The following is a 21,107-nucleotide window of genomic DNA, read 5'->3' on the forward strand; positions in this document are numbered from 1 at the left end:
CTTTGAGAGGCTGAGTGGTCTGAGCATGTGTGAAAGAGAGAAAGTGGCGACAGACAGAGTCGACCATACTTCACCAGAGCAAGCGTACTAATTCCTCACCTGCAGCTGGGGGTTGATGTGACGACAAACCAGGGAGATCTAGGGAGCTATCAGACATCACATGCTTCAGGTCTCCACCCATGTCCGACAACTTCATGTCTAGCTGTACTGAGAGCGCATCCTCCGAATCCTCTTTCCCCACGCTGCTGCCCCCAATGGACGGGAGGTCCAGGGATTTCACGGAGGCAGAGTCCTCTTTGGCCTGCTTGAAGGCGGCCACTTTGTCCACCAGACTCTTGTCAGACGCGCCCAGCGCCGTACAGAATTTGGAGGACTGGAAATCTGCAAAGTCGTCATTGTCGCTCTTGAGCGATGAGAAGGACCCCCCGCCGCTTTCTTTGTTATCGTCGTAAGCCAGGCCACCTTCCAGGGAAAGCTGCTTGAAGACGTCATACTTATCAGTGCTGATTTGCTGCCTCGGCTGGGACGTCTCCGCCTGGGCCTCTCCAGAACCCTCTCCAGTGCTAGTCTCGTTTCTCTGATCTCTAGAGCTCCCAAACGCCATGAAGTCAGCAAAATCGTCCTGAACCATCACCCCAGTTCCTCTCCCTACTGCGGAGGTGGTGGGAGGTACTTCAGAGGACGCCGAGGAGCCAAAGAGTGCAAAATCACCAAAGTCATCACCCCCTGCGCTGGGAGGTTTCGCAGCTGAGTGCAATACCAGGGATGGTGGCGCTGAAGGGAACAGGTTGAGTTTGGAGTCAACCGTGGCGGTGGGAGCAGAAGGAGCCATTGTTGTGAAGAGGTCCAGGTCTGCCATGTTGAGAGGATTTCTGGGTTGAGCCAGAGAGGCTGGCTGTGAATGGGACAGAGATTGAGAAGAAGAGAAAGGAGGAGGAAAAGTTGGCTGGAACTTGGCCTGGTCTGGTGGGTCTAATGGAGAGACGGTGTCGGCTGTTTTAAAGTCTGTGAAGCCATCGTCGGCACTGACAGACTTGAAATCAGCAAATCCCTCCCCTGCGGAAAAACGAAAAGAAAACAATTGAAGGGCATGGCAAACTGCATTTCACACTAGAACAACAAAAGGACAGAGAGCTGGCATGGCACAATGCAGAGTTTGCCTACAAGTTGCCCAGAGCTCCATTTCATGGGCCTAAAAAGAGAAAAATGGATTAGCAATGCTTAACGCAAGCTGCGTTTGACTGCTGAATTGAAATAAAAAGGTGGCACAATGGAACTGAAGAATTTTAGTGTGACGATATAACAATATAGCAAATTTACCAGCATATTTAAATCTCAGCACACAACACCACACTCACAGTCAATCCATTCTCATTTTATTGTAGTGAAGTGTCCAGTGGTAGAACAAATTATTTGGACAAAGTCTAGTTGATATTGATTTTTTTTTTTTTAAGCAGTTCTACATGATAAAGGAAAATCATAACATATGACTGATGCATGAAAAAAAAACATGATTGAAATGTGCTTATGAGCTTAACATTAAAAAAAAACAATTAAGTGCAATGAGCCATGAAAATACTTGACAATTACACAAAAATTATATATATATATATATATATATATATATATATATATATATATACATACAACAACAGCTTATTGCACTTGTATGCAAAAATACACAATTTCAGTTAATTAAACTTTCTTTTTCCGCAATTATAAATTAAATGCTAAATACTGTGAAATAAGTATCAAATTGATTATTAATAACAACAACAAGACAAATGTTAATGAAATAGTACATTTCCAATAACATTTTGTATTGACTAAATGATATTATCTTATAAATACCAGCAATATATTAACCATTAACCACTGTGACCTATCGATAAAGGCCAATAAAAAAAACCCCAAAAAAACTACTTTGATCAACCACTAGAAGTGAAGGACACACAGATGAAATATAAAGAATCAAAAGTTAGAGAAAAAAGAACAGAACTACTACTGGAGTTCTGAAGAAGAGATCACTGCAACCATTGACTTACTGGCTCTCTCAGAGCTGTCCCCACTGGATTCTGCTCTAGTGAGACAGGGACACGCACACACACCTACATCAGTGTACGAAGCCCTTCAACAAACTTAACACACAATAGCCTGGTGCAGTTGTATTAAAGTGCCCCATTATGGATTTTTGAAAACAACCTTTCACGCAGTAAGAAATCCTGCAAAGTTTTAAATCGGAGAGTGCACCGTGTATTAAGACATTGTCTCTGAAAAGACAGATTCCAAGCCGTTTCATGTTGGCATCAAGTATATTTCGCAACTAATTGAAATTAAAAAGTGAATTCAATCTTTGCCACTAGATGCCGCAAAACAGCATTTTTCCCTGGTGACAGCTGAAAAACAAAACAGCACTGCACTCACAAACGCTGCTTATGAAATGGAAATTAAAAATCAACCAATCGCCACAGATTAGCATCACGCAAAGGAGGGGTTTGGCGAAATTAACTGAGTGAATCATTTGGGAGTCGTTGAGCAAATAAGGTAAAAATAAATGCAAAGACATTTTTTGACCTTGCATGCATGCCAACCTGTTGTTTGGAGCCCAAAACCAAAATATGAACTTTTCATGAAGCATAATCAGGGCACTTTAAATGTAGTCTTGTAAAAAGCAGATCTGGGTTGTGTACTTGATGTGTTCGTGCCATGTCAGACATGCATCTGCTTACCAACTGGTTTTCTGTCTGAAGGCTGCTCAAGCTCTCGGAAAACACTGTATTTGTCCCCTGAATCTGGAACAAAACCGTAAACAATGCCTGGGTGTAGAAGCAGTAAAGTGTGCTCTTTAACTAGACCATAATAATGATGGAAGGGGCTGCAGGAATGTGATAAATAGCAGGATAAATTTATGCAAAACACATCTGCGGGCCACACAGTCTTGTCATGAATGCATTTAGACAAGAGAATCAGTCTTAAAAGTTAACCCGATATGACAGCAGTCTTCTGTGAGATCTGCCTTCCTCAACGGGCTAATGAGGTGAATAGAGCTTAATGGATGTGTGTGTGTGTGTGTGTGTGTGTGTGTGTGTGTGTGTGTGTGTGTGTGTGTGTTTTACCTGAGACAGGAGCTGTGGGCTCTGCAGGCTGCTCCACTGACAACTGTTTAAACACTGCGTATTTATCAGAGGAGGAGGAGGATGAAGACCCTGACACTGGAGTTAGCATGGCAGGAACACTGCATGAAGCAGACAAAACATACAGCAGTCAGTCCAAACAGATCAAAGAGTTTTACAAGCTACAAAGAGTTTAGAAACCTAATTTACAAGCCAAAACATTGTATTTAGTTTTGAGATGCTTATTTTTGTTCTTTGATGCTCCTAAATGTAGACTAAACACACAAAGCCTGAGGCATAAGCCTAATTTGCATTCCATCACCGCCATTCCATTTAATATTAGCATTTAGTTCATCTTATTTTAAAACAAAAGGAAAATAGAAATCCAAAATCATGCATAAGGATGGTAACAAATGGAAAATGTGATTTTTACATTTTTAAAGGTAAAAAAAAATTGCTGGACGCTAATGTTTACACATGAACACAGTGTTTTAGAAACATCAGTATATAATCAGCATTTTTTAAATATTTTTTCCTGTGATCAAAGCTGAATTTTCAGCATCATTTCTCCATTTATGTCTTCAGTGTCACATGATCCTTCAGATCATTCTCATGTGCTTGACTTGCTGCTCAAGAAGCATTTCTCATTATTATCATCATCATGGTTGAAAACTGCTGTGCTCACTATCACTTTGGATCAATTTATTGTATCCACGTTGAAAGAAAGCATCAGTTTCTTTTAAAGAAAACAATCTTACTGGTCACACTGGCAAAATGCATACTATCAGTGTGTGGTTGCAACTTAAAATTCAGCTCAAGTATTTTCTAAACAAAAGTTTCTTTCTTCTCCTTCTCTCCGTCTTGGATCACTTCACTCATAACAGCGATATTCCCAGCACAGGAGAAAACCTCTGCTCTCACCCTCACTTCCTGTATTATTTTCAACACTTCTCCTTTTCACTGATTTAATTAGCGAGCAATCTGACACATTCAAGCTCCAAAATATTCTTCTAAAACAAAAGGATTCTTTGTGCTCAGTGAAGCCGATCGACCGGTAAAGGCCGTGGCACTCAGCGAATATACTCTCCAACCTCTCCCTCCCTGCTTTCCATAATTGCCTTTTGCCGATTTTCCCTGGGAGCATAAAATCTTGCAGATGTGAACAGAAATAAAATGAAATGAGCCTATCAGCTGTCCATTGAAATGGGTTCGTTAGAAAAAAATGGTGGGGGTTTAATTGTTAAGCTGGGCAGGTTATTACAAGTCATTACAAAGCGGAGAGCGATTCCATGCTCCAGATGAGCAAACAGAGTCTGGAGGAATTAACGAAGCATAAAAACAATATCAGAAACTACTAATGAGAGATGACAGGACGCTGCATTTCTCTAAGCAGTTTCTATGACATAAAAAATATGTGCAACCATGATGCATTAATGAAAAGATGCGCTTTTACCCGCTTTGGGATGATGATGTCATACTGGGAAACGCTCCTCCTGTTTCTCCTTGGAAATCTGTGAATGAATCATCTCCAGCGCCGGCTTTGGGAGCTTCCTGGAAGTCCTGGAAATCGTCATCATCAGCCTTGGCAGCCTAATGCAAGCCAACATAATGAATCAGTTGAGCGATAAGAGTGCAATTATTATAAATAGTAAAGAGTCTGCTGTTTACCTGAACAGGAGGGAAGTTGGTGATGAAGCTGGCCGGTGGTTGTGCAGGGGGGTTTGGGGTCATGCTCATGACAGGAGGCGCGGCGACCGGCATTGCCATGGACACGGGTGGCTGAGTCATGATGGGCTGCTGGTGCTGAGGCAGGACAGCAGGAATAGCCATAGCCATGGTGGGTAGATTGGGCACAGGCGGAGAGGGGAACTGACTCAGGATGTCCAAACTCATGACTGTTAGACCACTCTAGAGAATACAACCACAATATGAAACTTAGAGCGGTTTAGTTAAGTCATTGAAACGATTAGTTCACCCATAAATTTAAAATTCACTGATTACTCATCCTCATCGTTCCAAACCTTTGTGTCATCTTCAAAACACAAGTTGAAATGTTTTTGATGAAATTTGATGATTTTCAACTGACAAATTCAAGGTCACGAACAGTAATAAGTACATCGTTAAAATAGCCCATGTGACATCAGAAAGCTTTCAGATTTCCCCAAAAACATCTTAATTTGTGTTCTGAAGGTCTTACAACATGAGGGTAATTAAATGACAGAATTTCCATTTTTGGGTGAACTATGCCTTTAATGTGACTAATATCAGGTATTGTGAAAGAGGGATGTTGATATTTTAATCAATAGGATTTGATAAAATGATTTTTTTTAATCGATAACTAAATGTGCACTAGTCTAGACTTCATGTAATATACTCTGTAGCAGTGTTTTGAATGTTTTTTGCAAAATACCAGATAAATGTAAATATCATACATCATTAAAAAAAACTATTACAGTATGATCACAGACGAGATGTATATAGATAGCTCAACACTATTGTGAAAGCTAATCAATAGAATGATACAACCTGTTTTATCTAGGATCTGTATGAAACTGACATAAGACTGTTGCTCATGTTGTTTATTTAAAATTCCACAGTAATTAAATCATAAACAAAAAGCAAATACACAAAAAACAAACACTTCAAGCCATCCAATCTTGACTCCATGTGTCATTCTAAATTGGAACTGATATGCAACTCTGCAGGATACTAGCCCTCCAGGACTGGAGCTGTGCACCATCCCCTGTTAACCAAAAATCTTTAAGGAGAAACTTTAAATGTGAAGCGCTAAAGCAGAATGATAACGTCAACGATAACAAGTAGCACTGATCTTTGAAAGCAGACTGATAAACGCTGATTACCGACAGTCATTAAGATGAGGCACTGCTATAAACATAAGACACTCAATTAAAACTGATATTCTCCACACACATAACAATGATTTAGTGAGCTATTAGACAAGAGCGATTCAACACGCCTCGTGAAGAAACACTGAATTTATGGCACGTCTTTCATCAGGGAAACGGAATTAAAAAGCAGGCCTGTCAAACAATAGACCTCCTTCTCCATCCAGATGTCTGTTTCCCCCTCCACCAAGAGGCTGTCTGATTTGTTTGCCTAAAATATTCATTAAAGTCAACTTCCATTTTCAATGCCATTTCTGGCATTCTCCAGAGCTTTTCCTTTCTTTACTGCTCTACAAAACCGAAGCACTGGAAGAGTGGCTCCTCATTGAGCTTTTAAATTTGCATAACAAATGTGTTATTACTGAAAGGGTCCCATGAGTTACAGGACTGTAACTGCAGCAAGGGAAAATGATAAAATCCCCACACCTCTGGCCTAAAAATGCACTTAACTTCCCAAAACTCTCTTAAAGTTCATTTGTGCAATTTCTGAAAGAGTGAAATATAGCCTACCTGGGCAACTCCAATCAAGGCCAGGACAGTGTACAGCTCTTCCTTAGTCAGCTTTCCAGGTGTGGTGCGGTTGGCCAAGGCCCAGATTTGTCCGAGAGCTTCCCGTGGCAGACCCGATGAGATCAGAATTGGGTAGAGTTTGGCTGTGTCAATACCTGTTGGTGTCATGGTGAACTCAAGGACCTTCTTAAACAACTCTGCGAAGAGCAACCATTTGGGATTAGATGCCGTGACATGAAGAACTATGAATTGATGCAAAAATGAATAGCATTAAGAGAATATACCTGGGATGAGCGAGTCGTTGTACAACCAGGCCGGCACCATAGGTTGCATGTCTTGTTGGGGGTAGACACCCACACCTGTTTGTGATGGACATGGAAACAGTGAGATGTTTGTGGACTCTAATGCTAAGAGTGCTCAAGACTGATCCAGCATATATCCCATGTGCCTACTGCAGAGTCAGACGTCCCCCACACCTGCTGTCAGCAAAGCCCAGCACGGATGTACTACTGACACCATGCACAGACAAACTAAAGACTCCCACTGCTTCTGCAGTCAGCTCAGCTGTCTTGAGCAGAGAGCTGGTGGGTTTGTAGGACAAACAGATTGACAACATACTGTACCGAGAAGACACATGCATTACATGCATTGCCAAAGTGTACATTGAAATCTGTGCTAAAACTGTGCGTCCTGTGGAGAAGTAAATTAGGCAAATGATTAAAATTGGGCTACGGAGAATAAACCCCCAAGTAAGCATCATTAGCAATGAATCTTGGAATTGATTCCTTCCTATAGCGGCACCAATGGGCTCAGTAGACACACTAAATCAGAGGTGTTCAATCTTGATAGAGAAGGACCACCTCCTCCAAGTTTGCTCCAAACCTAATTAAACACACTTGAACGGGATAATCAAAGTCTTTTAAGATTACCAGAAATTTCTAAAGCTAGTGTGTTGGGAGCCAAACCCTGAAGAAAGGTGGCCCTCCATGAGAAGGACTGGACAGTTCTGGACCTAAAAAACCCAGAACCATCATTTCAGAGAAATTGGAAAATGTAGTGCAAGAATTTATAGAGCATGTCAAGAAAGCAAATGCAGTATATATATATATATATACACACACACGTTCCCACACATGCACATACTTTGGATCAAGTGCACAATCCGTTAGATGTTCAGGAGAAAAAAATAAATGTTTCGGAGACAGTAGGCAGAAGATCTGAATTTGGCATTTCTTCATCCAGTATAGATTTTTATCATGTTATCTTAATATTACTCTATTTTTTCCATATATCTTTGAACATTTTTCATGCTCAAGAGAACATTGTCTTCAAGGGTAAAGATTCTAGGCCCATGCGTTTCTCCCATTTAATGCCTTGGATCTGCTTTAGCAAAGAGCTGAAGTAAGAGGACAGATCTGGTTACTTGGATATTCTTCGAGAAGTGTTAGGTTTAATCAGGTCAAAATATGAAGATTGTTAAAACAAGAAAAAAGGTAAGAAATCAGCCCTTCTAAACCAAGCATGTCTCATGATTAGCAAACAGAGGCAACACGGGAAGTCTCGAGCTGCGAGTTGTTAATTTTGAGAAGCTTGAAAACGAGGCGGGCTGAAATCACAGATGTTTCTTCTCACCACTGGTGCTAGTGGGCTGGATGGGTGGGTTGTCTGCTGCAGGGGGTGCCTGAGTAGCAGGTAGAGGCTCTGGTGCCGTCTCTATGATGAAGGCTGATTTGAAGTCATCTTGAGTTTGGGCCCAGTTTCGGGCTCTGGTGCTGCTGTGGAACTGTGCCGTGGCCTGAACTCTGGGATTTAGCTCAGAGAGAGCCTGGCGTGGCCTAAAACTAATCTGGGCCTTCTTATCAGCTGTCAAATCGCAAGATGTGAACATCTTCTCCTCTAGAGATGGGCCTGAATCAGTTAGGAACAGAGGCCATATTGAACTGTAGTAATTTATATTTTAACTATAAGAACCAAACATGACTATGTGAATGTACAAGACAAAAACCTACTGCACTTAAATGTATCAAAGTTGGAATGCAGATAAAAGATTAAAAAAAAAAAAGGCATTACTACATGTTTTCTTTGTGCAGATTGGAATACAAATTACAGGGTGACAAGATTAAAGAAAAAACTAGTCAAGTCAAGTCACTAGTCAAGAAAATTTTAAATATATAAATACTTAAATGCCATTAAATGAAGTATAGATATTCATTTTAAATAAAAAATAAATTTTTCATTTATGAAATTAGGTTAGGAAGATGCTCTACTGATTAAAAATAGCATATAGTATGTTGAAATAAATAGTAAGTTGAGTTTTATGGCATGTGTGTTATCAAGAAAATTGCTGACTATGTAGGGCGTTTCAGTTCCAGTCAAAAACATATGTTCTACTGTATGTTCTAGAAGTCCTACTGCTTACAAAAGAGCCAGGTAAGTAACCACTTAATCATAACTAAATCGCATCCAAAATAAAATGTTTTTACAATAAAAACACTTTATTTTACAGTTACACCTATTAGTTTCTTATTAGCATGCATATTACTGGAATATTAGCTATGTACATCCTACCAGATACCCAAACTTAACTACTAAGCAGCAAATTTAAAATTTATTGAGGGAAAAGTCGTAGTTAATACTTAAGCGTTACCCATTCTAAAGTGTTACCGTGATCATGTAAATATATAAAAAAATACACTCAGTATATTTAGAAAATATATACGCTTATTCATATATATATATATATATATATATATATATATATATATATATATATATATATATATATATATATATATATATATATATATTGTGACGACGAGTCGGCTGCCCCTCCTCTTTATCGTCACCATCACCCCGTCCTTTATTCGCCGCCCTTCACCAGGCTCCCGGCGGGAGTGGGTGTGTTCGAGAGGGAGGCGTGGTATCGGTCAGGTCTGGCGGCGTGTGACGAGGCACACCTGAAGGGGATTAGCCTTGTCACCGTCGCCGTTAAATACCTGACCGCGTCTCTCCTCGGGAGACCGGTCTCTTCCCGTGCATGCACGCTGGTGTCCTCGTGGGTCCAGGAAGGGTGCGTGATGGACCTCACCCGCCCCGTCCGAGAAGCGCGTCGTGGGACCTCCGTAGTCCAGGCTGTGAGCACACAGCTCATCCCACTCTGCCGCCGGAGCAAAGAAACGACGGAGACGCCGCGGAAGAAGCCGCCGCCCCTCGCGCCCCGGGCCAGAAAAAGGGCGCGTGCGACCGCCGGACTCCGCCCCTTACCTGGACCCTTCCCCTGGAACACGGCCTCAACCTTCACTTTCCCGCGGCACGGCGAGAGACACCAGATCCCCCTTTTATTTGGACACTTTTCCCATGGACACTTTATTTTGTATTATTATTATTTTGTTAATAATAAAAAGCCTCTCCGAGGCCTGACGCCACGCCCACTGTGTCTGTCGTTGGCTCCTCCCGTCACAGTGGTGGAGAATGCGGGCAAGGCGGAGCTTAGACGGCACAGTTGGGCAACGCCTGATGACATCATCCCCTCTCGCTGGTATCCATGCCGGGACGGAGGAACAACGGAGACTCGCTCCCAGCCACCAGGAAGGGTAAGTGACGCCTGCGTTTACTGTCATTTACCCGGTGGCTGGTTGAGCATTCCGACTAATTCCCGGTTTCTCTGTCCCGGTGCGAGAGGAGTTGCCGGAGAGGAATCCCTGCCCCGCCCACTCCGGACCGCTGGAGCCTGGTTGAGGAAGGTAGCACTCCTGCGTGGCGGCGACCGCCTGACGGGGTTGGCGGCTTGGGGAGGAATGTGGCGAGTCGGCTGCCCCTCCTCTTTATCGTCACCATCACCCCGTCCTTTATTCGCCGCCCTTCACCAGGCTCCCGACGGGAGTGGGTGTGTTCGAGAGGAGGGGCGTGGTATCGGTCAGGTCTGGCGGCGTGTGACGAGGCACACCTGAAGGGGATTAGCCTTGTCACCGTCGCCGTTAAATACCTGACGCGCGTCTCCTCGGGAGACCGGTCTCTTCCCCGCATGCACGCTGGTGTCCTCGTGGGTCCAGGAAGGGTGCGTGATGGACCTCACCCGCCGCCGTCCGAGAAGCGCGTCGTGGGACCTCCGTAGTCCAGGCTGTGAGCACACAGCTCATCCCACTCTGCCGCCGGAGCAAAGAAACGACGGAGACGCCGCGAAGAAGCCGCCGCCCCTCGCGCCCGGGCCAGAAAAAGGGGAGCGCGTGCGACCGCGGACTCCGCCCCTTACCTGGACCCTTCCCCTGGAACACGGCCTCAACCTTCACTTTCCCAGCGGCACGACGAGGACACCAGATCCCCTTTTATTTGGACACTTTTCCCATGGACACTTTATTTTGTATTATTATTATTTTGTCAATAAAAGCCTCTCCGAGGCCTGACGCCACGCCCACTGTGTCTGTCGTTGGCTCCTCCCGTCACTATATATATATATATATATATATATATATATATATATATATATATATATATATATATATATATATATATATATATGTGTGTGTGTGTGTGTGTGTGCGCGCGCATGTGATTGTATTTATATATGCACATTAAATATACCCACATTATGTAAACAAAGTTCTCATTATGTAAACAAAAACCTATTTAGTACATAATTTAGACATCCCTAATAAAAATAGACTTCATTTTAAGCTTCACAGAAACAGGAACTATTCAGTCATGACATAACTGGCTGATCACGTAATAGAAAAATGTAGTCATAGTTAAAATGCCTTGAATTTTACTGCACTGACAGTATGCTAACAGTTTGAAAGATGAGCCACAGTCAGTGGTAAATGTCCCTCATCTGTCAATTTTTCTTTGGTAATAGACACCATGGCATAAATTGTGTCCAAATGTTTTTAGCTTGAACTTGCAACACTATCAATCACACGTTTCCATGCAGGCTTCACTCTGAGCTCCTTATCAGTACACTGTCACAATCGGCAGAGCAAAATGGGAGTTATGTGCAAAAATGTTTAAAAGATCTGAAAAAAACAAAGGCATCCATAACCATTCTCATTCAAGTCAATGGGAGTTGCTTGGCTGGCAAGTACAATCCCAGATATGTCACCGTTCAATATTAACAACTAATTTGTAAAGCGAATCTACCAAAAACACGAATAACACGCTTTTTGCACACTAAGGAGTGCAGTTATGGCATCTAACCACTGATTACTGGGTACTAATAATCGATGGCATGGCAAAGTGAGAAACTGTGAGAGGGGCGTTACCTTGAAATGCAGATTGGGAGCTGGAGATGACAGAAGAGTGTTGGATGGCAGGTGAGACAGGGAGAGATGAAGGGACAGAGTGAGGGAGAGGGGAGGAAGGGGGGTGCTGGCCAGGCCCCGTGTCTAATGGCTGGCTAATGTGAGCGGCTCTCAGCGAAGGGGAGGACGGAGGGAGGGATGAAGGGGGGAATGAGGAGGAGGAGGCATCGACGGGGCCCTGCACAAAGTCACTAAACTCATCGTCGTCATCGGGGAAAGCAGGAGGAAGGGTATGAGAGGTGACAGAGGAATGAGATGGCGATGAGTCTGCAAAAACCAAACAAGAGAGTGAGACAGACAAAACACACATTATGAGTTATGACCTCACAGACAGACTGAAAAAACGAGAAACGGTTTTACAAGAACAACAGAAGGGTACTGAATTTCATTAGGCTTGATGCTGCTGTTTTAATACACAAAAACAAATGCAACCTTTAAATGAAAATGTCAATGGAAATGTACTTGTTTATACATATCAGGGTCCAAAATTCAAGCCGACGTGACAACAAAATTGACCTTTTTTTATTTGCTTGACACTTTTTTTGTCTTCCCATGAATGATTGTCTAGGAAAAAAGCTAGTTTTTCCTCGCCTGCTAACATTGCTTAACTATTTAAGCAACATTTTAGCAAAGCCTCGTTCATCTAAATGCAGTCAGCTATGGTACATCCATATCTTACCATCCAATTAATATCTGCACAAATTTTTTACTCAAAAAAAAGTCACATTACGGATGTAAAACAAGAATGTTCAAACCAAATCGGAGTTAAAATTGGCATTGGTGAGTGAATAAACAAAGTTAATTGCCAGTTGGCTGGTATCAACAAACTGCAACATTTCATGGTTTAAGTCCAATTTTAAGAATGACAGTCTGACCTCTGACTGATGACACATGCGATCCAAATCCAAAACTATTTTTTTAACATGGTACATTTCAAAAGGTTGGAATCAGTTATATGTTTTAAAAGAAACCAATTATTCAGCGAAGTCACAATAAATTAATCAAAAGTGACAGTAAACACATTTGCAATACTACAAAATAATTCTATTTCAAATAAATTATGTTCTTTTGATTTTTCACAGTTCTCACAAAACTATTAAGCAGCACGAAAGTTATCGACATTGATGAAAAAAAAATAAATGTTTCTCAAGCAGAAAATAAGCATATTAGAATGATTTGCCAAGGATTTTGAGACACTGAAGACTGAAGTAATGATGCTGGAATTCAGTTTGCATATTTTTAAATATATTAGAATTAAAGTTTATTAAAAAGTTATTTTAAATTGTTAAACATTAATAGCAATCTCTTTTCTTTGTGCTTTTGATCAAATAAATGAAGCATGATGAGCATGAGAGACTTCTTTTAAAAACAAACTGACCCCAAACCTGACATTAAACCACCAACACAAAAATAGCCTGTAATAAATATTTATGATGAGCTCATTCTTTCCTTAATTCACCTACAACTGGAAGAGGTAGTAACAAATACATTCTGGACCCCGGCTACTAGTTTTCTTTCCAAACTAAACAGTTGCAGCAGTTCACTAGATACAGTGAGATACTAGATACTAGATATGAAGCTCTTCTGCAGGTGTGAGAGGTGAAACCAGAGTGTGAAGGTGAAGAATAATGCGTTACAAAGAGGATAAGGAAGCACTCAGTGGAAACATCTGGAGGGCCTCCTGGTGGCTGCTAGGAATAAAACAGCTATTTGACTCGATGATAACGATGCAGTGTGTTTGCATTGACGCAGAATAGAAACACTATGAAGGGATAGCTCACTGAAAAAACATTTTTTGTCATCATTTACTCACTCTCATGTCAGCCCAAACCTGTACAAAAATGCACCTCAAACAGCATCCAGTGCAATTCTTCAAAATCTTCCTTCTGTGTTCCATGGGAAAGCAAATTCAGAGATGAGTAAACGATGACAGGATTTTTATTTTGGGCGCACTATGCCTTTAACAGCGTGTGAGTGCCTCCCTGGTAATGTCCTTCAGCGCTCGACAGTCACTGTGGCCTTGTCAAAAGCTGTCTGGGCCACTGATGCGACCCTTGACGTCACGAGCAGGGACTTGAAAAGCAAATGACCTGAAGGCAGTCAGGCAGCTGGAAAGTGTCACTGCATGTACCTGGTTTCTTAGACTGTGAAGATGGTGTTGGATGCATCTTGGCATCTCTGCTGAACCCATCTAGATTTCCTTTGATGGCCTCTAAGGCATCGTCACGACTCTTCTCCCCAGTCTGTACAAAAATAGCAATTTTGTTTTGAATTTGGACAAGCTGATAAAGTGTTTATAGTTAAGTCATACTGAAACTAGTCAAAATACTTGAAATATTTTAAGTAACAGAAGTTTCTTTTAAGCAAAGATCATGTTCCATCAAGATACTTGAAGAAATTTCCTTCAGAAAACATTAAAAAGTATTTTTTTGTATTAGAAATATGCATGGCTAAGAACTTCATTTGGACTTTTACAGCAATTTTGTTTTTCCTCAGATTCCAGATATTCAAATAGTTGTATCTCGGCCAAATATTGAGCCAGCCTAACAAATCACAATTCAATAGAAAGCCTGTTCAGCTTGAAGTTTATATATAAATCTCAATCAAAGTTTTGTCAACCAGGATCACATTTATAATGGGTGTATAATATATATATATATATATATATATATATATATATATATATATACATGTGTTACATTTCTATATATATATATATATATATATATATATATATATATATATATATATATATATATATATATATATATATATATATATATAGTATGCATGTATGTAACATTTCTACATGTTACATTTCTATACACAATATTCAGTATACTAAAATTAAATAAAAATGTATATATAAAAAAAGTAAAAAAACTTAAACAGCTATTTAAATCTTACAACAAAACAGCCAACAAAATAAATTACACTAACTGAAACAAAAAAAAAAAATCTTTTATTTGGATGCTAATATAGTGAAAATTAAACTACACAACAATCAAAGTGACACTCACTTTGGGCTTGACGCTGCTCAGAAGGCGTAGTTTTTGTTTCTGCTCCTCAAACTGCCTTCTCTTCCGGTCCTCCTCCAGCATCCGCTGCTGCTGCTCCAGACGTTTTCTGTGAAAACACACTGATCAGAGACGGGTTTTGGTGTACAAACTTTGAACTTTCCTTCAGCGTGAATATGTAAAGTCTCACTGGTGCTCCTCCGCCATCTGCTTCTGTAGGTCCGCAGGGAACTGTGGCCCCGGGCCCCTCATGCCCATGAACTGAGGCTGACCCATGAACTGCATCCCGGGCGTCTGCATGCCCATCGCCATCCCACCCTAGAAACATGAGATCAAGACAAACGAGGGAATCATGAGAGAATAGCGATTCTGGTGTCCTTATTTTTGATAGCTAACATGTATAAATCAAACCTGTATCGGCATGGCACCAGGCATCTGTGCTCCAAAATTCATTCCCATCATGCCTTGCATGTTGGGCTGCATGACCTGGACCATGGGGAAGCCCTGCTGCTGTTGCTGCTGCATGGGCATCATTCCTGCCATTAAAAATGACAAGTTTTTAATATTGTTTTCCATTTAAAATGTTATAATGGAGAAAAACTGACAAAATGATCTAATGTAAAAAAAGAGGCGAAATGCCAGCTGCTTACCTTGCGGTGGTCCAATGCCCCCTCCTACAGGGTACATAAAACTGAAACAGAAGAGACAGACACGTTCAATATTGTAGTCATTTACCAGGCTGCCCATTTCAAAGCCCCGAAGCTCATTTCAGTGTGAAGTTAATGTCTTTACACTATTGCCCCCTGCATTCAAGAGACGGAGGGAAATTTTGACTAAAGGCAACCAATCAATCATACAACGGAGAAAACATTTATGAAACAGCCTGAGTCCATTATTCCAGAAGGTTCTTCAAGTCATTGCGCAGCAGTAAAAATCAAATCATTCCAATATTGGCAGTCCATTATGTTGCTCTCACAGGTAAGAAATAAATTAAATAGTTTCCTCATGGAATGAAGCTGTGATTCTTCAAAAACACTTATGCTCAGAGGGAGAGCCTATAAAAATAACTATTAAATAAATATTAGTGATACTTGCTACAGGGGAACAAAATTTCAAGCCAAAATTCTTTTAAATCAGTGACGTTTAATTAGCCCTTGTTCCTATTACATGTTTTGACAACTTGGATGGACTACACCAACAACGAGGAAAAATGTTCACCAAAAAAATATCCATTTTGGGTCTTTTTACATCAACAAGCAACTGTTAAATTATTAGAATAATAATTTAAAAATACCTTAAACAATGCCACACAATGTGGTATATGGTATTCCTTTTATTGAATTCCTTTCAAAAAGAATAAGTGAGAATTGCAAAAACATTTCTTGTATTGAAACCTAAAACCTTTGCCTTATTTCACATTTGGTGTCTTAATTGCAGAAGTAACTCATCCACAGTTAGTCTAGTTTTGATTTTCTTTGCCAATAGTCTGAAATGTGGGCTAACGCTCCACTGAGGTTCTCTGGCTCAGAGCGATGTGTCTGTCTGTGCTGCATCTGTTCGCCCGCAGGCTCACAGAGAATGAGATACAACAGAGGGAGAAGAGAGAAAAATAAAACGCTGGATTAAGGCAGATTAACATTCAAAGAGAGATCGGCTGTGACATCAGGGTGGGGAGATCACGTCTAGCCACCATTTTAAAGTGTTACTGCCAACATCCATCCATCCATCCATCCACGAGCAAAGCTGGTTATAAAACCTGAGAATGAGCTTTACTGACAGAACTTTATGTCCTTGAGAAATGCATGCAAACGTCAGATTTAAAACAGAATATTAATAGCTTTAGCAGAGCCTTTACAATAGACTACACCAACTGGAGACTACAATATTTTTTCTAAAAGCCTAATAATATTATGCAGATTTACAATAAACTGGCATTAGCATATATCAGGCAGATAAAAATATTATAAAGGAATACATTTGCAAATACAATTAAGTAGTAAAAACTGCATTTAAATTGTATTATCTCTGAACATAATTGAGCAGTTATGATCCATTTCGGTTCAAAGAGCTGACTTCTTTAATATTGGTCATCGAACCTCCAATAACATACCCTAAAATCTCATCTCATCTTAGGGATTCTTAATAGTAAAGTCCTGATCATCACAATTAATTTGGAAATCAAAAATCTGCAGTAAAAAGGATGTATAGCTACAGGGTTTATTTGCTAAATTTAAGCTGAATACTTAAAGGGGTCCTATTATGCTTTTTCACTTTTTACAATTGTAGTCGAATTGTAGTTGAATGTAGAAATTTAAAAAAAATACATAAAATAATAAATCTACAAAGTTAAGAATGTCCACACCAAAGGGAGATATTTATTTTTGAATCCCTTTTCAAGAACTACAATGAATGTTTGGATCACAGCGTTGGTTTCCGGTATCTGTGATGCCGCAAAGCGGTCAATTAGAATATCATTCAAATAATTCCTGCATACAGACATCCTAATGCACATATGAAAAACAAAACCCAGCGAGGGTGTTTTTATATTACTGTACTGTAAGGAAACGTCTTCAGAAAATTTTGGATATCATTTTAAATTTCACCTAGCTTATAATGCCTGATAAACCTCGATCTTTACCCTCCAACAGTGCCTTCCGCTGGCAGAGAACAAACTTAAATGAACTTTAATTTCAACTTAATTAAACAAACCTCTAATCATAACTAGCGCTGGGTACCAGTATGGCACCAGCATCCCTAAGTAACCAGAACCGAATCAAAACATGGAGTTCGGTGCCATGCCTGAACGACAAACCCTACAAGCATTTGTAGTGACTCGAGTGTGTTCACATTTCGATTTAAAAAAAAAAAACAACAACTTGGGAGATAAGAGCATGCGAGGAGTTACACTTGTGTTAACTAGCTAAGCTAAACACGCTTAAAATGCCTAAATCTAAACTTTAAACCCGTTGTCCAACAAAAGAGAACATTATAACCCTTTACTACACAACAGCAGCCAAATGCTTCCTTTAATGATCTGATGTAGCTTTTTGTTTATAGCGCTATCGGCCAGTCCGTCCTTATCGGGATGTTTAGGCACTGGAACCATGTTAAAAGCACCGATTTCGCACCAGCATCAAAGAAAACCAAACTACACCCAACCCTAAGTATAACATAAACCTAAAATCCGCAGTCCCTAAATCTTTTTTTTTTTTTTTTTTTCCCCGTCACAGATAACCAGCTCTTACCTTCCCGCACTCAATATGGGAATTTGAGAAGCGTCAAAACCCTGTGTTGGCTCCATGTGGGTGGGCAGGCTTATTTATTTAGTGACTTTCAAACAGAATAACAGATCGCCTCTCTGACATTGCCGTCTTCAGTCCTTTTTCCTCACTCTCTCGGACCTGATAAGCATCTTTCAGGATGCTGGCAGCAACAATACAGTTACACCTGTTCCTATAAACTCTTCATGCCCTCCACTGCAGCTGCCTGAGAGACGCAACCATATGGAAGATAACCAGACACCAGACTAAACCCAAGTTCACGGAGAGGCTTCTTCCGCAAACCGCTTATTCCTGTTGCACGGTTATTGAAAAACTGCCTCGAAATTAGCTCTTGCGAGCAATTTCCAATTTTGTCTCCTTAAAATGTTCATTTTCAGCAGCATGCAATTTGTCACCGACTTCACGCGAGCAAGCATTTTCCTCATCGCTTGCTTGAAAAATCCTTCCACGTTTATTCGGGAATACGCAGTCGAACTTTTATTATAACGCTAAAACAAAGCAGCATGTGGAGCCCTGTGGTTATTTAGTTTCACGGCAGGTATCAGCATTACCTGGTGCTGCCCCGTTTGAAACTAGACATTCATTATTCAGGCAGTTCAGCAGAGACTAAAGCCCTCTAGGTAAATAAAACATGAAGCTGGCCTTTCGATCCTTTTTGACAGTTATGCAGTCTACTTTATAAAACTTTGGTACATTTTAAGTGCCCTACTGGCCCCGTATTAAAACCTGTAAGCTCAGTGACACCCATGAGGGCGATACGATGTTGATCCGGTCAACTATATAGGAAACAAGAAATCCAGCACAGCTATGAATATGTTTGGGAGCTGTTAAGATCAGGACCCGATGTCTCATCTGCAAACATAAATCATGCCGGTCATGGCTGTTCTGTTCTGGTCTCCCTTTTAATCTTGATATGAACCAAAAACAACGTGAAGAACGTCCATCAACTAATAGGAGATCAATCCAACTTCATTTTTGTACTGCAACATTCAGATGTAAGTTTTTGCATGCGAGGATTCATTGAAGCGTCGCATTTTCTAGACATTAATAATCAAATGGAATATTTAGTCATATACTCAATTGCTTCGGATTGGACGGCAAAACAAATACTGTGCTAGCAATCCGATTCATCAACATCAGTTAATTTTTTTTCTTTTTAATTAGCATCAACAAAAGGCATGAAATCATTAACTGAACTGACACCGAATCAAAATTTGACTAACTGCAAATTTTCTGAATATTTTGCATACTCCGGGGTTTGTGAACCCAAAGCCAGTATCAGTACTTGCCTGGTTTCCCTATGAAAACTGCAAGATAACTGCAATATTATTTACACAAGAACAAAAAAATGAAACGTGAATACGTTTGAGCGTTGGTTTTTACATTTGCATTATCTAACGAGTATGGGGGAAAAGTGGATGAGGATGCAAAACATTTTAACAGGGAAAAAACAGCTAAGAATTATGTAGAACAAAAAAAAAAACAATGCGCTCGAATAAAACAGTAGGGCGTCTTCAACCATTAAACCGCTCCGACAAGCCTATAGACTCTTAAAAGGCTGTTTAAGAAGGCAGTACACTAGGTTTTGAGACACGGCCAACAAACAAACGCTCGTTTCTGGGTGGTAGTCAGTCGGTTGACAAGCGATATAACGCTAATGTCTGAACGTCAGTGTCGTTGCGTATCAGCGTGCACGACAAAGGCAGGAAAGCGAAGGCTTATAACCGAATCTAAACGTGACGGCTGATCGCTGTGATGCAGTATGACAAACGTCACATCACCACCCCAGCTGACCAGCATCAGCCATTAACACCGCGGACGCCGCGCTCAACAAAGTGAAACCGCGCGGCCCCGAGCGACGACTTTTAAGAAAGCCTCGCGAGTTAACACGTCCCGACTCACGCCGGTGCGCACACGTAGAGCAAAACGGATAGCAGCGCGTTAAAGTGTGAAATTCCGTACCTGCCACCTCCCCCTGATCCGGGCCGAAGCGCCATCTTAAACAGCTCAATGAAGTGACGTCACCCGAGAGGAGAGACCTGCGCAACTTCCGGGGTCACTCCGTCGGCTGCGTCACCAACGTCCTGATCAAGATCGAAATAAACGGAAGCGTCCGATCGGATACATTGGAGTTCAGTGCTTTTTATATAAAATATTGTCTTGGTCTCATAATAATACTTTTTGCACATTTCTTTAAACCGTCAAACATACATGTGAGTTATTGTATCGTGCGTGTCTTGCACGTTGCTGTCGTTTGGATGTTTTGTGAATGGCACGGTTTTTGCACTTGTCCCGCCGCCTGCGGTCGCTGCAGTTCCCCTGCTGGCCAGGCGATGGCGCCGTTGCAATGTTTGTCCCGCAGACCTCAACCGGGCTCTGGTGCGTCCCAGGGGGCGCTGCACGCCGCTTTTAAACAATTCCCACCAAAGGGGTTAAAACGGGGCCTGAAGAGTCTTATCTTTGGGTTTCAGCAAATAGTCAGTTGTATTTCTAATTTCTATTTCATTTTGTTTTCATTCTATATGGGTAGTTGGCGTATCAATCTCAATCTCAAACCTCTAAGATTGAAGATAAACCTCTCATGCTATAGGACACTTGTTGATTCCCCCTCATTTTTTATTTATTTTTTTAACAAATTAAATAATAATAATACATATAAATACACAAATATGCATGCATATTATTAAATTATCAATATAAATATATACATGCAAGTACATGAATATTTTCACTGTATTTTATATATATTTTATACTGTATGCATGTATTTATATATATACATGTTACATATACACAGTACACACACTCTAGAAGTTTGCAGTTCTGTATAATAGTGGAGCTGCATTAGTTTTGAATATTTTTTATGTGAATTTAATCATTTTTGACATCTCAGTCTGAGTTGAACCAAATTTTTTGGGCTCAATTTATCTGTAAAAGAAAACCTGCCTAATAATTCTGCACACCTGAAGATAAGGAGTCAATTATA

General features: G+C 40.7%; 1 protein-coding gene across 8 annotated transcripts in view; it reads right to left on the bottom strand.

Annotated features, from left to right (window-relative positions):
- The window catches only part of synrg (synergin, gamma), a 43,472-nt gene extending 23,277 nt beyond the window's left edge, over positions 1-20,195 (bottom strand). For 3 of the 8 annotated variants that reach the window (XM_043259020.1, XM_043259018.1, XM_043259021.1), the window contains exons 1-15: positions 20,084-20,175; positions 15,491-15,531; positions 15,252-15,376; positions 15,031-15,158; positions 14,844-14,949; positions 13,955-14,066; positions 11,785-12,090; positions 8,162-8,437; positions 6,814-6,888; positions 6,530-6,726; positions 4,782-5,021; positions 4,567-4,703; positions 3,117-3,235; positions 2,730-2,792; positions 100-1,056 (exon numbers count right to left, since the gene is read on the bottom strand). In XM_043259020.1, coding sequence (XP_043114955.1) covers positions 100-1,056; positions 2,730-2,792; positions 3,117-3,235; positions 4,567-4,703; positions 4,782-5,021; positions 6,530-6,726; positions 6,814-6,888; positions 8,162-8,437; positions 11,785-12,090; positions 13,955-14,066; positions 14,844-14,949; positions 15,031-15,158; positions 15,252-15,376; positions 15,491-15,531; positions 20,084-20,118 — 2,917 coding nt within the window. In that variant the 5' untranslated portion in view covers positions 20,119-20,175. Of the gene's footprint in view, positions 1-99; positions 1,057-2,729; positions 2,793-3,116; positions 3,236-4,566; positions 4,704-4,781; positions 5,022-6,529; positions 6,727-6,813; positions 6,889-8,161; positions 8,438-11,784; positions 12,091-13,954; positions 14,067-14,843; positions 14,950-15,030; positions 15,159-15,251; positions 15,377-15,490; positions 15,532-20,083 lie in introns of all 8 variants that reach the window. The other 5 variants (XM_043259017.1, XM_043259022.1, XM_043259019.1 and 2 more) reach the window with 5 other exon arrangements.
- Positions 20,196-21,107: the final 912 nt, after the last annotated feature.

This window comes from Puntigrus tetrazona, chromosome 15 (assembly GCF_018831695.1).
Source record: "Puntigrus tetrazona isolate hp1 chromosome 15, ASM1883169v1, whole genome shotgun sequence".
Lineage (NCBI taxonomy): Eukaryota > Metazoa > Chordata > Actinopteri > Cypriniformes > Cyprinidae > Puntigrus > Puntigrus tetrazona.